This window comes from Rhinopithecus bieti, unplaced genomic scaffold (genome assembly GCF_001698545.2).
Source record: "Rhinopithecus bieti isolate Rb0 unplaced genomic scaffold, ASM169854v2 scaffold_1070, whole genome shotgun sequence".
Taxonomy (NCBI): Eukaryota; Metazoa; Chordata; class Mammalia; order Primates; family Cercopithecidae; genus Rhinopithecus; species Rhinopithecus bieti.
In genome coordinates this window covers 2,252,508-2,264,957 of record NW_016803844.1, presented here as the reverse complement: position 1 = coordinate 2,264,957, position 12,450 = coordinate 2,252,508, and the positions used below count along the sequence as shown (strand labels likewise).

Sequence of the window (12,450 nt, the reverse complement as noted above, 5' to 3'; positions counted from 1 at the left end):
TAAATATGTTTGACTATATTTATACGTTGAACACTAGAGCATTAGGCGTTTTCCTTTTAGAATTGTTTTCATGTTTTTTTTTTTTTTTTTTTTTTTTTTTTTTTTTTTTTTTTTTTTTTTTGAGACGGGGTTTTGCTTTTGTTGCCCAGGCTGGATTGCAGTGGCATGAAGGTCTCGGCTCACTGTAACCTCCGCCTCCCGGGTTCAAGTGATTCTCCTGCCTCAGCCCCCCGAGTAGCTGGGATACAGGCATGTGCCACCACGCCAGGCTAATTTTGTATTTTTAGTAGAGATGGGGGTTTCACCATGTTGGTCAGGCTGGTCTCGAACTCCTGACCTCAGGTGATCTGCCTGCTTCGGCCTCCCAAAGGGCTGAGATTACAGGTGTGAGCCACCATGCCTGGCCCATGCTCTATCTTAATTTATATTTTCACTCAACTCTATGTCATGAGATTTCAGTTATGCTATTATATATTCTTGTAAAACAATGATTTAATGTCTTTTCAAGATGAAACTCCTATTGTGTCATTACTGATGAGTGCTCTTCCTAATGCCCTGGGCCATATCATTCTTAAAGTGATCCAGTAAGTGGTGGTTGAGGCAGGAAGTCACCAAATGACTCAAATCTAAGAATGCAACACTCCTGTATAATACCCTGCCTATCGCAGGAAGGCCCATTCCCACCATGCTGTGTTTACCATGCTTTCAGTGAAAATGATTAACACTTTTTCACATTTAATAGCATACAGGTCCACACCACTATGTCATTGCACTGGCTTGTTCACATATCTGTGTACTCTTTTTCTATGAACTTCTTAAGAGCAAGCAAACTGTGTCTTTCTTTTTTGAGTCTTCGTAGCTACCTGCTTTGTCACAGTGGTGGATTTTACCATGGAGATGATGAAACTTAAGTTGCAGCGCCCTTCACCTGCATGGGGCTATTCTGGGATCCTGGGTGAAACCTTAGCAGTGTAATCACATGGTCGTACATTACTGCAAAATTTTTAAAAGCAAGATATTTTAATTAGGCTGCTACATGGTTTTGTAGTTTCGTTTACATTAGTAATTTTATTTTCTTTTTGTCCTGAAAGAAAGCTCTCCGAATGGACAATTTTGACCCCACAGAACCTTGATTGTCACCTGTTGACATGCAAGGAACACTTATTTGCTTTTTCATTGAATTAATAAGTGAAAGAAGTAAAAGGGATGAGGAGGAATGAATATTTTGTTAATTAATGTATTTTAACATTTAAAATTAGCATGTCTGGCAAAAATTTTCTTTAAGCCACCAACAGAAAATGCTAACATCATCACCCTTGTGTAATGTCTGTGAGTTTACAAGCTCTTACACAAATGTAACTTCAATTGAATCGTTCAACAAGGGCTTCGATTAAATGTAACCTTCAATTAAAGTGACTGATATCAAAATGTTTACAACTGTGCTATTTGTAGAAAAGGATTATTATACTCAATGGTTACAGAGGAAAAGAAACCTAAACACAGGATTGAGTGAGGCTCCTGATTGCATTGTGTCAATACTAGGATGTCAGTTGAAGCCTTCTGATACTGACTCCACTCCTTTCATTACATGGTGTTTACAAATATATTTAAAGAAATGAAAACTTATTCTACAAACAAAAAGCATAAAGTCAAATAGGTTAATAATGTTTTCCTCAAATGATGAACATTTTCCATTTCCTTCCCTTTCTTTCTTCTCCTCTGCTCTCCTCCTCTCCCCTTCCTTCCCCTCTCCTTCCCTCTATTTCTTTCCTTCTTCTTCTTTTTCTTTCTTGATGCAGGTGTTTAAAATTATCCAATTGCCATAAAGCTAAATTCTTTTTTGGAAAATTGAACCGAACTTCTACTGAATACAAGATGAAAATGTGGTTGCTGGTCAGTCATCTTGTGATAATATCTATTACTACATGTCTAGCAGGTAAGAAATATCCTTTGTATATTCTACATATATTATGTCAACATAATCGATATGTGTGTTTATTTTATTAAATGTGTTGTATGAAGTAAAAATCCTTATTTGCTCTTGACATCTGGGTCAGACAGGTAGATAAATATGTATTAAGGGTGACCCTATTTCCTTTTTAATTTCAATTAAGATTTCACAAAACATTGCCAATCTTGGGTAATAGTGTGCTGGTGAATGTTTAAAATCTAGATCTCTGGGGATATCCCTGGAGTGCAGCATTTGTCTATTACTGGGGAGTAAACTCTCCTACCATGGCCAGTTTCAACTTGACATCATTTAATGTGGAACTGGAAAGATGTGCAACAGCTCACTAGTTTGTAGTATTTTCACCACCCAGATATAAGTAACCACAATGGCAAAGAGAATATAAAATATAGTAAATAAAAGAGAGAAAGCAATGGGTTTTAAGCATTTGTTCCCTTTGTTCTTAGTATAATTTATTTCTTTGTAAATTAATATAATTTTTAATACTGGCCATGTTTAACAACTGATTCACAAAATTTCTGAAAATTAATAATCACTTCTTAAGAGCTATAAGTAGATGCAACACACTACTGAACCTTACAACTCTTTTACCAATTTGATAAATATAAGTTAAAAAATGATTAAAGTAATTTACAGTGTGTATAGGGACATAAGACTAATAAAACAATTTTGAGAGTGGCATTCACTTTAGGACAAAGAAATATATTTCTGTCTTTCAAAGGCAAGTGTGAAGCATTCAGACCTATTTTCTATAATGAGAGGCACACTATATCTTTATCTGAAAAACTGATATCATTACCCAACTAGTACTTATTGAGCTAGGTCATTATTATGAAAGTATTAGAAAAATTGAATTCTAACAATCAATTTTTCTAATACTCTCATGTTAATGACCTAACCCAATAGATACTTGTTGAGTGACTGTTTTGTTCAAGACTTAAGTGGTCCTCATCCTTTTGTATATAAATCCCCACTGATCACTTTAATGATTAATCTGAAAGGCATCATTATTAAGAACACAAAAAATTACTTTATTTTGGGGAATAATTTTTATTATGCTCACTCCAAAATTCAGAAAAGATCATTTCATTAGTACTCAAGGATTTTAATGACATTGATAAATATATATTTTATAACCAGGGTAATTGTGCACACTCACTCACATACATTTATGTAATTATATGTATAATATATTTACATATATAGTGTTAATATAATAAAGAAAAAATTTGGTAAAGTCATTGTGAAGTCTTATTTTTGTGAATAAAATAAAACAAAAATTATCCTATTAGTACTTAAAATTCATACGAATTCTATTGACTGCAAACTTTGGTGCTGCAACTATTAATGTAAAGATAAGAAATAAATGTCTGCACAGATGTGAAAATACTTCAACCTTTATAGTAAAGGGCCACTACTCTCATCCCACTGTCTAGCATCTCAGCTATTTAAGCAATGTTTGAAACCACAATTTGAATAACTGCTTCAGGATCAAAATTGTTTTTTCTTTCATTTTTAGAGTTTACATGGTATAGAAGATATGGTCATGGAGGTAAGTTGACCAAAGAGTAAACCTTGTAAACACCTTTTCCCTATTGAATCATATTTTATCCTTATTTGAAGCTATTAACTCTCTAAACTTTAAGGCAAATGGTTAATGTTAGATCACTATGAAATTTTGTAAGGTGATCTTTCTGAGATTATAAGCAAACTATTGAATGAGTGGCTACATCATAAACAAATATCCTATGAGAGGATTGTAGCAAATGGAAAATATTCACTGTGGCTGGTATTTTTTCCTGCATGCTTTGTAACAATGCTATACCACTAAATTTGGAAGCAATATTTTAAAATTTGTAAGCATTGAACTTACTTTTGAAAATCTCTTGCTTTGTTGCAAGGGAGATAACTAAAGTTAGTGAACTTGGAATCTTAAGATTCAGTTCAATTAAAAGTTTACAGATATTGCAAAATTTATTGTTTACTAAGCTCGCAGTTTAGATCCTACTTCAACTACCAAACAGATATTGCAAAAATAAAGTCAGCATGGTATACTGGAAAAAATACAGAATCTAGAGTAAGACCAGCCTGAATTTGCATTTTCAGCTCAGTACTCACTAGATGATCTTACTATCTTGTGTAAATTATATAACTTCTATGAGCCTCAACTCTCCAATATGTAAAAATCACAGAATTGTTGTGAGGACTGAAAAATGAATTGCAATGATAACTTCTAGCATAATGACTGGCAAGTAGGTGCTTAATGAGTGTAGCAACACTAGTAACTTATAAAAGCCACTGCATAATGGTAGGAGAATGAAAAATCCTGAAGAATCACTGAACAACCAGTGCTAGAACTTGTATGCCAAATCAAGATTACCCATTGTATTAGTCTGTTTTCACCCTGCTGATATAAAGACATACCCGAGACTGGGAAGAAAAAGAAGTTTAATTGGACATACAGTTCCACATGGCTGGGGAGGCCTCAGAATTATAGCAGGAGGCGAAAGGCACTTCTTACGTCGCAGCAGCAAGAGAAAAATGGGGAAGAAGCAAAAGTGGAAACCCCTGATAAACCCATCAGATCTCGTGAGACTTATTCACTAAGTATTTTTTAAAAAAAGCCTATGGCTGTTTTTTCCAATTCCTTGACCCATATTCTCCTTTTAATCTGCTGCAATCAGTGTTTCTCATGACCACTCAACCAAAACTGCCTTATCCATGTCACTAATGTCACACATTGTAAGTCCAATGGTCAACTCTCAGGTTTCCTACTCGACCTGCTGGCAGTAGTGCTGCAGTTCCAGGTATCACATAGAGACATAACAATGTCCTGTAGGCAAATAGAGTGTGCTTATTTTTTCTTGTATCTATCTATCTTTAAAAACAAGGAGACCTTTCCCAGAAACCTTGCACTACATGTCCAGAGTTGGGTCACACATTCACCACCAAACCCATCATTAGCAAGAGTAATGGCATCACTGCCAGTCAACCTTTCCTTCTGAGTCATGTGAGGGATGGGTTGATCCTTGTACTAGGCTGAGCTTTGTCATGAAGGTAAAGGGCAGAAGAGGAGCTGATTAGTCAACCAACAATGTCTGCTGAATTACTCAGGTGAATTGAAATTGAGATTTTTCTCACAAATGAAAAAGTTCCATCCAATATGTCATCCAGCACATTTAAGAGTTTTAATGATTATTTTACAGCAACATTAGTAGCTAGTGTTTAAATGTATGTATTAAAACAAAACATTTTAAATTTGAAAACAAAGTACGTAAAAGATTATAACAAAATCATCAAAACCAACTTCACTCTTAATGTCTTTAAGAATATTTTTCTTCTTAATTTGTTTTAGATTTTTTGAAAGCAATATCATATTCTATTGAGATAAGAGAGCAAATATGAATAAGTTGCACATAATCAATCTGTAATGTTTAGATACTTAATAACTAAATCATTTGACAGCAAATACGTTAGATGCTTTTTTCCTCTTGTGGTCTGCATTTACTTTACTTTCAGAAAGAAGAAAAAACCTGCAGCTATTGTAGGACCAACTTATACCCAGGCTAATCTAAAATGAAAATAAGTATCTTTAATTCCTTTGTAATTCATTGAGAAAAGTATTTTAAAAGAAATAAAATAGCAGTATAATACGTATTTTGTAAAAATTGGGATATGAAATAATATATAATTTATACTTTGCACATGTAGAGTTAAGATATGACTGTATAATATCCAAAGCTAACATGAAAAAAACTATCTTCATTACTTGGCTGTAGGGAGGGCAGGTAGAAAATTTCACATATCTTTATAGTACTTGCACCAAGATTTCCTGTATATTTTTTCAACTAGACTCACATCGATCACTAAGAATTATTTTCAGTACATATTTCTATCTCTAAATATGATTGACATTTTATAGCAGTCAGTGATCTGTGACTATTTTGATCTATGGTCCCAAATAGCCCCATTAATCAAAATAGACTAGAGTTAGACTGAAACAGGCCGAGTTCTGGAAGTAGATCCAAGAGCCCAGTCATGCTATATATTAGGATGTAGTAAGATATGAGGTAGGTGTCAGCAGATGCCTAGCCAGGTATGTAAAACAGAGTCTACATGCTTCAGAGGTGGGTCACAGGACAAGGAAGTAGTTTCTCTAGAGAGACGTGACAGGCTCCCTTTGGGCAGGTAAAACCAAACAAGGAGAATTCAGTTCACTTAACTTTCATGCTAACCTGACTATATTCTTTATTCTAATAACTGTATTTCTATAAGTTTCTGAGACCAAATCCTTACTTTGCATGTTTAGTTATGGAAAAGTACTGCAATGTTACCTATTACCCATGACCCTAAAAAATTGGGGCACCAGAGTATTTTAAGGCTAAGCCCATCTTCTCTTATCAGCAGGAAGTGGTTGGCAATGGAGAAAGGAAGCTGTGCTGTGTGGAAAAAGGACGCTTTGTGATAATTTAAATATTATCTCATTTAGAGAGTTTCAAGGGAGCTTATACCACTTCCCACCCAATAATCACTATAATACTGTAAATATCATAAAAATTTCCATTTTAGTCTCTGGAAATTTTGATGCCATCACCTTTTTCTAATAGATTTTCCTAGGACTCTTCTTATAACATGCCTGCGTAAAATTGTGTTTACTAACTAACAGATTGAGGTGACATATAATAGAATGGGAAGTGGAGTTTGTCTCAAAAAGTATATAAAATGAATAAAAATATCTCTGAAGCACAAATCATAATTTTACTTTCAATTTCCAGAAATAAAATAGAATAGCAATATTATAGTGGACACTCTCCACATAGTGATAGGTGAAGTAATCCCATTTGAGATTATATAATTGACTAATTATATTAATGGTGAAAATGAGAATGAAAGAACAGTAGCTTTTGCCTCTCGTTTACATTAGTAAATATGACTGCAAATATTCATACATTATTTCTATCTTTTTTATCATATTTAAGAAATGTACTTATGTCTGTAATAGATTTATGATAATCACATTATCTGGTAGGAAATAAATGCATTTGCATTAAAAGCAGATCAAAATACTGATATGAAGTGTTAAAGCTTCAATTAGCTTGAGAAATCATCTATAACTTTCTGCTCCTTTTAAGAAGAATCTATCTAGTAAAAAAAGGAATGTATTTAAAAGATAATTTTAGTTTTTAAAAACACAATCTCTATCTGTGGTTTGTTTCTCATACCTTTTAAGCTCATAATACTTCCAAAGCATCAAAATTTGTCATCTAAGTGTTTCCATGGCTGTAGAAAAAAATCAATAGATGACAGTATTTTCTGTAGGCTGAGAACATAATGCTTACATTACTGGATCCTTTGCTGAGCCGTGTATTGAAATATCCCTGAAAATTCTTTTCCCTGCATCTGAGCACCCTAGGTGAGCTAGCATGGTCATAAACTAAGGTACAGCCTACAAGGGAGACATGAGGATCATATTCAAGAGGTTCATGCTGAACCTGGCAATGCAATACAGATGCTTGTTTTGAGTAGTTTTTCTTTCAAGGGCCCAAATATCTTCCTAAAATAAAATATATATAGTCATTGCTAAACCATCAAACAGAATACATTATGTGATTCAGGCTTGAAAAGTTTAGAAAAGCAAGAAGCATATAGTTATGAAATAAAATCTTAACCAAAAAATGAATGTGATGTGAAGTGTGTCCTATTCTGCTTTTTGTTCTTGGAAAGGGCAAAGGGAAATATCTTAACTGCAATATTCTCTCGATGTGAAAAATAATTTCAGTATTTTCTTGGAGATTCGCTTCTTATTTTAATCCCTGAAAGCTTGCATTGTCTGTTCCTATAAATGTCAAATATAAGTGGGAGTATTGAGAAATACATACATATAATTTGTGAAAGGTATTATAACTGAGAAGAAAAAGTATCATAACACACCAATATTATCCAGTTTGGCTTATAAAATTTCACTCCAAAATTGTTAAATACTTGCATATTCCCTTGGAGGGTTTGCTCATTCCTTATATATAGGAATAACTCTGTATACATACTCAGTATAACCCGATAGGCATAGCCTCATCATTATTAGTATGTGACATTCTATAATTTTCCATGAAAATTTTCCTGGCTAGCACCTTTTCCTTTTTTAAAAATACATATTATTAAGATAAAAAAGCTACTTAAAACATACTCTCAGTTTTCTAAAAGCTGACCAGCTTTTATCTCAAAAGCATATACCTTAAATGAAAGGATACATTATCAAAAGAAATATTTAAGACTACTCATTTCATTAAAATATGAAAATCTACTAACTAATCTTTACATAGAAATATGTTTATATGAGTCTGTCTTTATTGTATTTGAAGGCTCCAAGCAGTACTTTCAATAACTAAAGCAATTCTGAATGACCGTAACTCACCTTACTTCAAAGAGATAAAAAAGCTTCTTTCAAGGAAGCAAATGAAATTATGAATTAAATTTAGAATTCTGTATGATGACCCTCCATATAATGGCACTTCTAGAAGCCACTTTAGAAGCAGACACTAGACAGGCCAGGGCTGTCTATTTCTACATTGGAAATACAATTGTGTAACTGGTCTTTATTAATGTAAGTCTGTACCTCTTGAGATGAGTTCGTATTTTAGGAAGTCATATTTAATCACTACTATATTCCATTAAATGAGACTAATATTTAGTATCTAAAAAATCTTTCCAATGTGCTGCTTGTAGAATGCAAGTAGGAGAAGGTTCAAAGGAAAACTCTTAACCCTGAAGACCTGAGATTCTCTTAACATTGTCTTTCACTGAGCAGATCTTTTGATTTTAAGAAAATTCAACTTAATCCTTTTTTTCTTTGATAGATCATGCTTTTGGTGTTGTGTCTAAAAACTTATTGAAGTACCCAAAGTCAGATCAAGGATAACTAACACCTATAGTGTATCAAATTGTTGCTCCCAACATGACCATCTGAAATTTCTATGCTACCACTGTTGTAAGAAGTGGAAACTCAAGATCCAATCCAATGCAGATCAGTGGCCTTATGTTTAAAGTATATGCATACTTGCAACACACATTCATTTCTCCTTAAATCTTCTTACACGGATAGCCTTCTCCATTGGTAATAATAACATTTACATCATCCCCAGGCTTGTTGCATAAGTATCAAAGTACTTGGAAGATCTTTTTGAACTTTACACTCCCCTAAGCAATATTTATTTTTAGTTTTCTAAATATTTATGAACTTAGATTTAAAATAAATTGTTTTAAAATAATTCACACTAAAGTCATTATTTATCAAGGATTATGGTGGGAATAGAAATTATCTTACCTTCAAGAAGAGAATCTCTATATATTGATTTATCTACTTGTCTTTTTAAGCATTTTTATATGCATTGAGAAGAAACAAGATCTTCAAACTGGCAGGTGTTACTAAATTGCTCCAGTCAGAAAACCTGTGCAATTGGGAGAGACTCAAGGAAGAGCTTATGAAATTGTCAAACTGAGAAGAAAAATAACATATGATTTTTATCACAGATAAGCACAAGGTCATTTCTTTGAGAAATCAGAAAATCCAGACCTTACATAAAAAATGAAAGTCTTCAGTAATCAGGGATTCAGGATTCATTTCTTATTTTTTCCCTGCTGTGCTGTTACAGCCTGAATAGCCAGAAAATATTAGACATCATCAGTAAAATTATTAGAAGTGAAGCAGAAAACATTATATTCATTTATGGCTTTTACAACCTCAAGAAGGATATGGAACCAGAGACAACCTAGAACACAACTTTCAAAATTATTGGCAGAGAGCATCTCTGTGAATAACTCATGTTTGTAATCTTAATAATAATTGTGGTAGGCACATGGAGTCCTTAGGACATATGCTCATGTTCCTTTCTTTTCTGAATATATGAGCCCTGTAAAACAAATTGCTTGCCTAAGACAATAACTACCAAACAGATATTGCAGAAATAAAGTCAGCATGGTATACTGGAAAAAATACAGAATCTAGAGTAAGACCAGCCTGAATTTGCATTTTCAGCTCAGTACTCACTAGATGATCTTACTATCTTGCGTAGGAGCTAAGTCTAAGTATCAGTTCCTCTCATCCTTCTGATTCTGATCCAGCTATTTATTTCCTATCTGAAACAGGATGGTGGTTATGGAATGTGTCTGAGGTCTATAAACTATTGAATAAAAGTTTCAGCAAATTTCAACCAAGAATGAGGCAGCTCCCTTTGAAACATTTTGGGTTAACTTATTAATTAGAGAAATTAATTCCTCCTACCAGTGGCTGGGGTGGGGGGTGGGGGAGGAGGGGCAGTGGAATTAACTTGAGGATTTTAGTAACCATCTATATGTACAAAAAAAATGTACTCAGTGTCCCAAACACAGTGCTAATAGGACCAGAGCTACATGAGTGAAAACTTGTCTTCTGGTTTTTAGAAGCTTCATGATTAGTCGAATATTTTATATACATAAGAAACATAAACTAAATTTTGAAGAGATTGGAAAATTCATGAGAATGGTTTTAAAATTAGCATTTATTCATTGCTGATTATAAGCCAGGTACACTGCCATCTTCCATGAATTGTCTCAAAATAATTCTGACAATAACCTTATCAGGTAGATTTTATTATCCCCATTTTATAAAGAGTGATATCGAGCTTTGCAGAGATTCAATAATTTGTCCAAAGGCACACTGACAATGGTACTGAGGTGAGATTTAAATGACATAATGAAACTATTTCTTCAAAAAGAAGCTGGAACAGAGCTCTCGTCTTCAAGTTTAGTGTTAGAGAAGATAAAATGTCTGTGTGCCATTGCCTTTACCTCTCTCTTAAAAAATAACTGGAGGAGTGAATCATGGCTTAGATCTGGCAGAGACATTCCAGTGACCTGTAAGAATATTCGTTCTTTCTAGCCACACAGATCATTATTAATTCATTTGAAGCATATGGCTTTGTGCTGTGCTCTGTAAATGCTGCCACAGTGGTGTCATGTAAATGATTCTCTTCTCATCCTGCTGTGAGGTGTCACTCTTCCCTTCCAGGGAGAATAGACCACCAGAAACAACTGCTTCTCAACACAGCTGTTTGTGATAAATTTTAAAACAGCTGTTTAGATCCAATATCCATGTAATTTATTGATTGATTGTTCTAGATGGTGCTGAGTGCCAATGCTAGTCACATGTTTAGAAAAAAATCAACAAAAACTGGCTCAGAAAAGAGACTCATTTCCGCAACATCAAGAAACTCTCCTTCACATTCAGACTCTTGTTCAAAAATCGTTAGGCTCCTATTGTTTTCCAGACAACCAGGCAGCTACCCAGGAGAATGATGTACACAGATGAAAGACATAGCCACCTGTTCCCAAGCATTTGCAATCTAGCAGAACAGAAAGTTGTACCAAGAATCATAGCAAGTGTATTAAGTACCATAACCTATATGGGGAACTACAGGAACTCAAAAGAGGACCACTAGAAGCCAGGAGAGATGAGAGGTTTTGGTTTCCTGATGGAACTAACTATGGCTAGGTCACCAAAGTATCATGCAAATTTTGATAGGACAAGAAAAGTAGAATGATGATTCTAGGAAAACCAAAAGCATATGCAGAGGCTCAGGGGCATGAAAGCACAGCTTGTTTGGGGAAGTGGAAAGTAGTTAAGTTTGGCAACACATGGTACATTTGGAGAAATGTCAGGAGATTCACAGAAAATAATTTTAAATGAAGAGCCTGATGTTTGGCAAATATCTTTGTTTTGAATTAAAATGGAGATTCTGTTTCTGATTTTTTCCAAGCAAATTTTTTTCAGTGTTCCCAAATTTTCTTTGACTTATAAAGCAGTACAATGTAAAACAATTTTTTAAAATTTTCTTGTAGTTTCTGAGGAAGACAAAGGATTTGGACCAATTTTGAAGAGCAGCCAATCAATACCATTTATCCAGAGGAATCACTGGAAGGAAAAGTCTCACTCAACTGTAGGGCACGAGCCAGCCCTTTCCCGGTTTACAAGTAATGTACCTCACTTCTCTTTTCAGAATGGAGTATCAGAGTAATGATCACAGATCAGCAGCTATGAACTTGTACAGATATAATATAGTGCTTTCTGCAAATTCCATGGACATTAACACAAATATTGGCATACAAGCATTAAAAAAGTTGTCTAATGCTCAAATAGGAGATTTTCTTAAATATATGCTAATAATTCCCAGTATTTTCTGCACAGGTAATGCTACTGGCATTTGACATCATCCACTTACAATTTGTATAATGGAAACCATGTTTTTAAGCCTACGAATGGTTATATAAAATTATGCATAATTTAAGTATACAGATTTGAGGATGAAATGTTTTTGTTATGTACTGGCCTGGATAACTCATACCTACAGAAATGGATATTTTTATATTAAGCACATTTAAAGATCTTGCGGCCGGGTGCGGTGGCTCAAGCCTGTAATCCCAGCACTTTGGGAGGCCGAGACGGGCGG

At 34.2% G+C, this 12,450-nt stretch overlaps 1 protein-coding gene across 1 annotated transcript in view; it reads left to right on the top strand.

Moving 5' to 3' along the window:
- The window catches only part of CNTN1 (contactin 1), a 282,041-nt gene that overhangs the window by 93,642 nt on the left and 175,949 nt on the right, over nt 1–12,450 (top strand). The window contains 4 exon segments of the mRNA XM_017855593.1: nt 1,800–1,936; nt 3,489–3,521; nt 11,843–11,869; nt 11,872–11,974. Coding sequence (XP_017711082.1) covers nt 1,800–1,936; nt 3,489–3,521; nt 11,843–11,869; nt 11,872–11,974 — 300 coding nt within the window.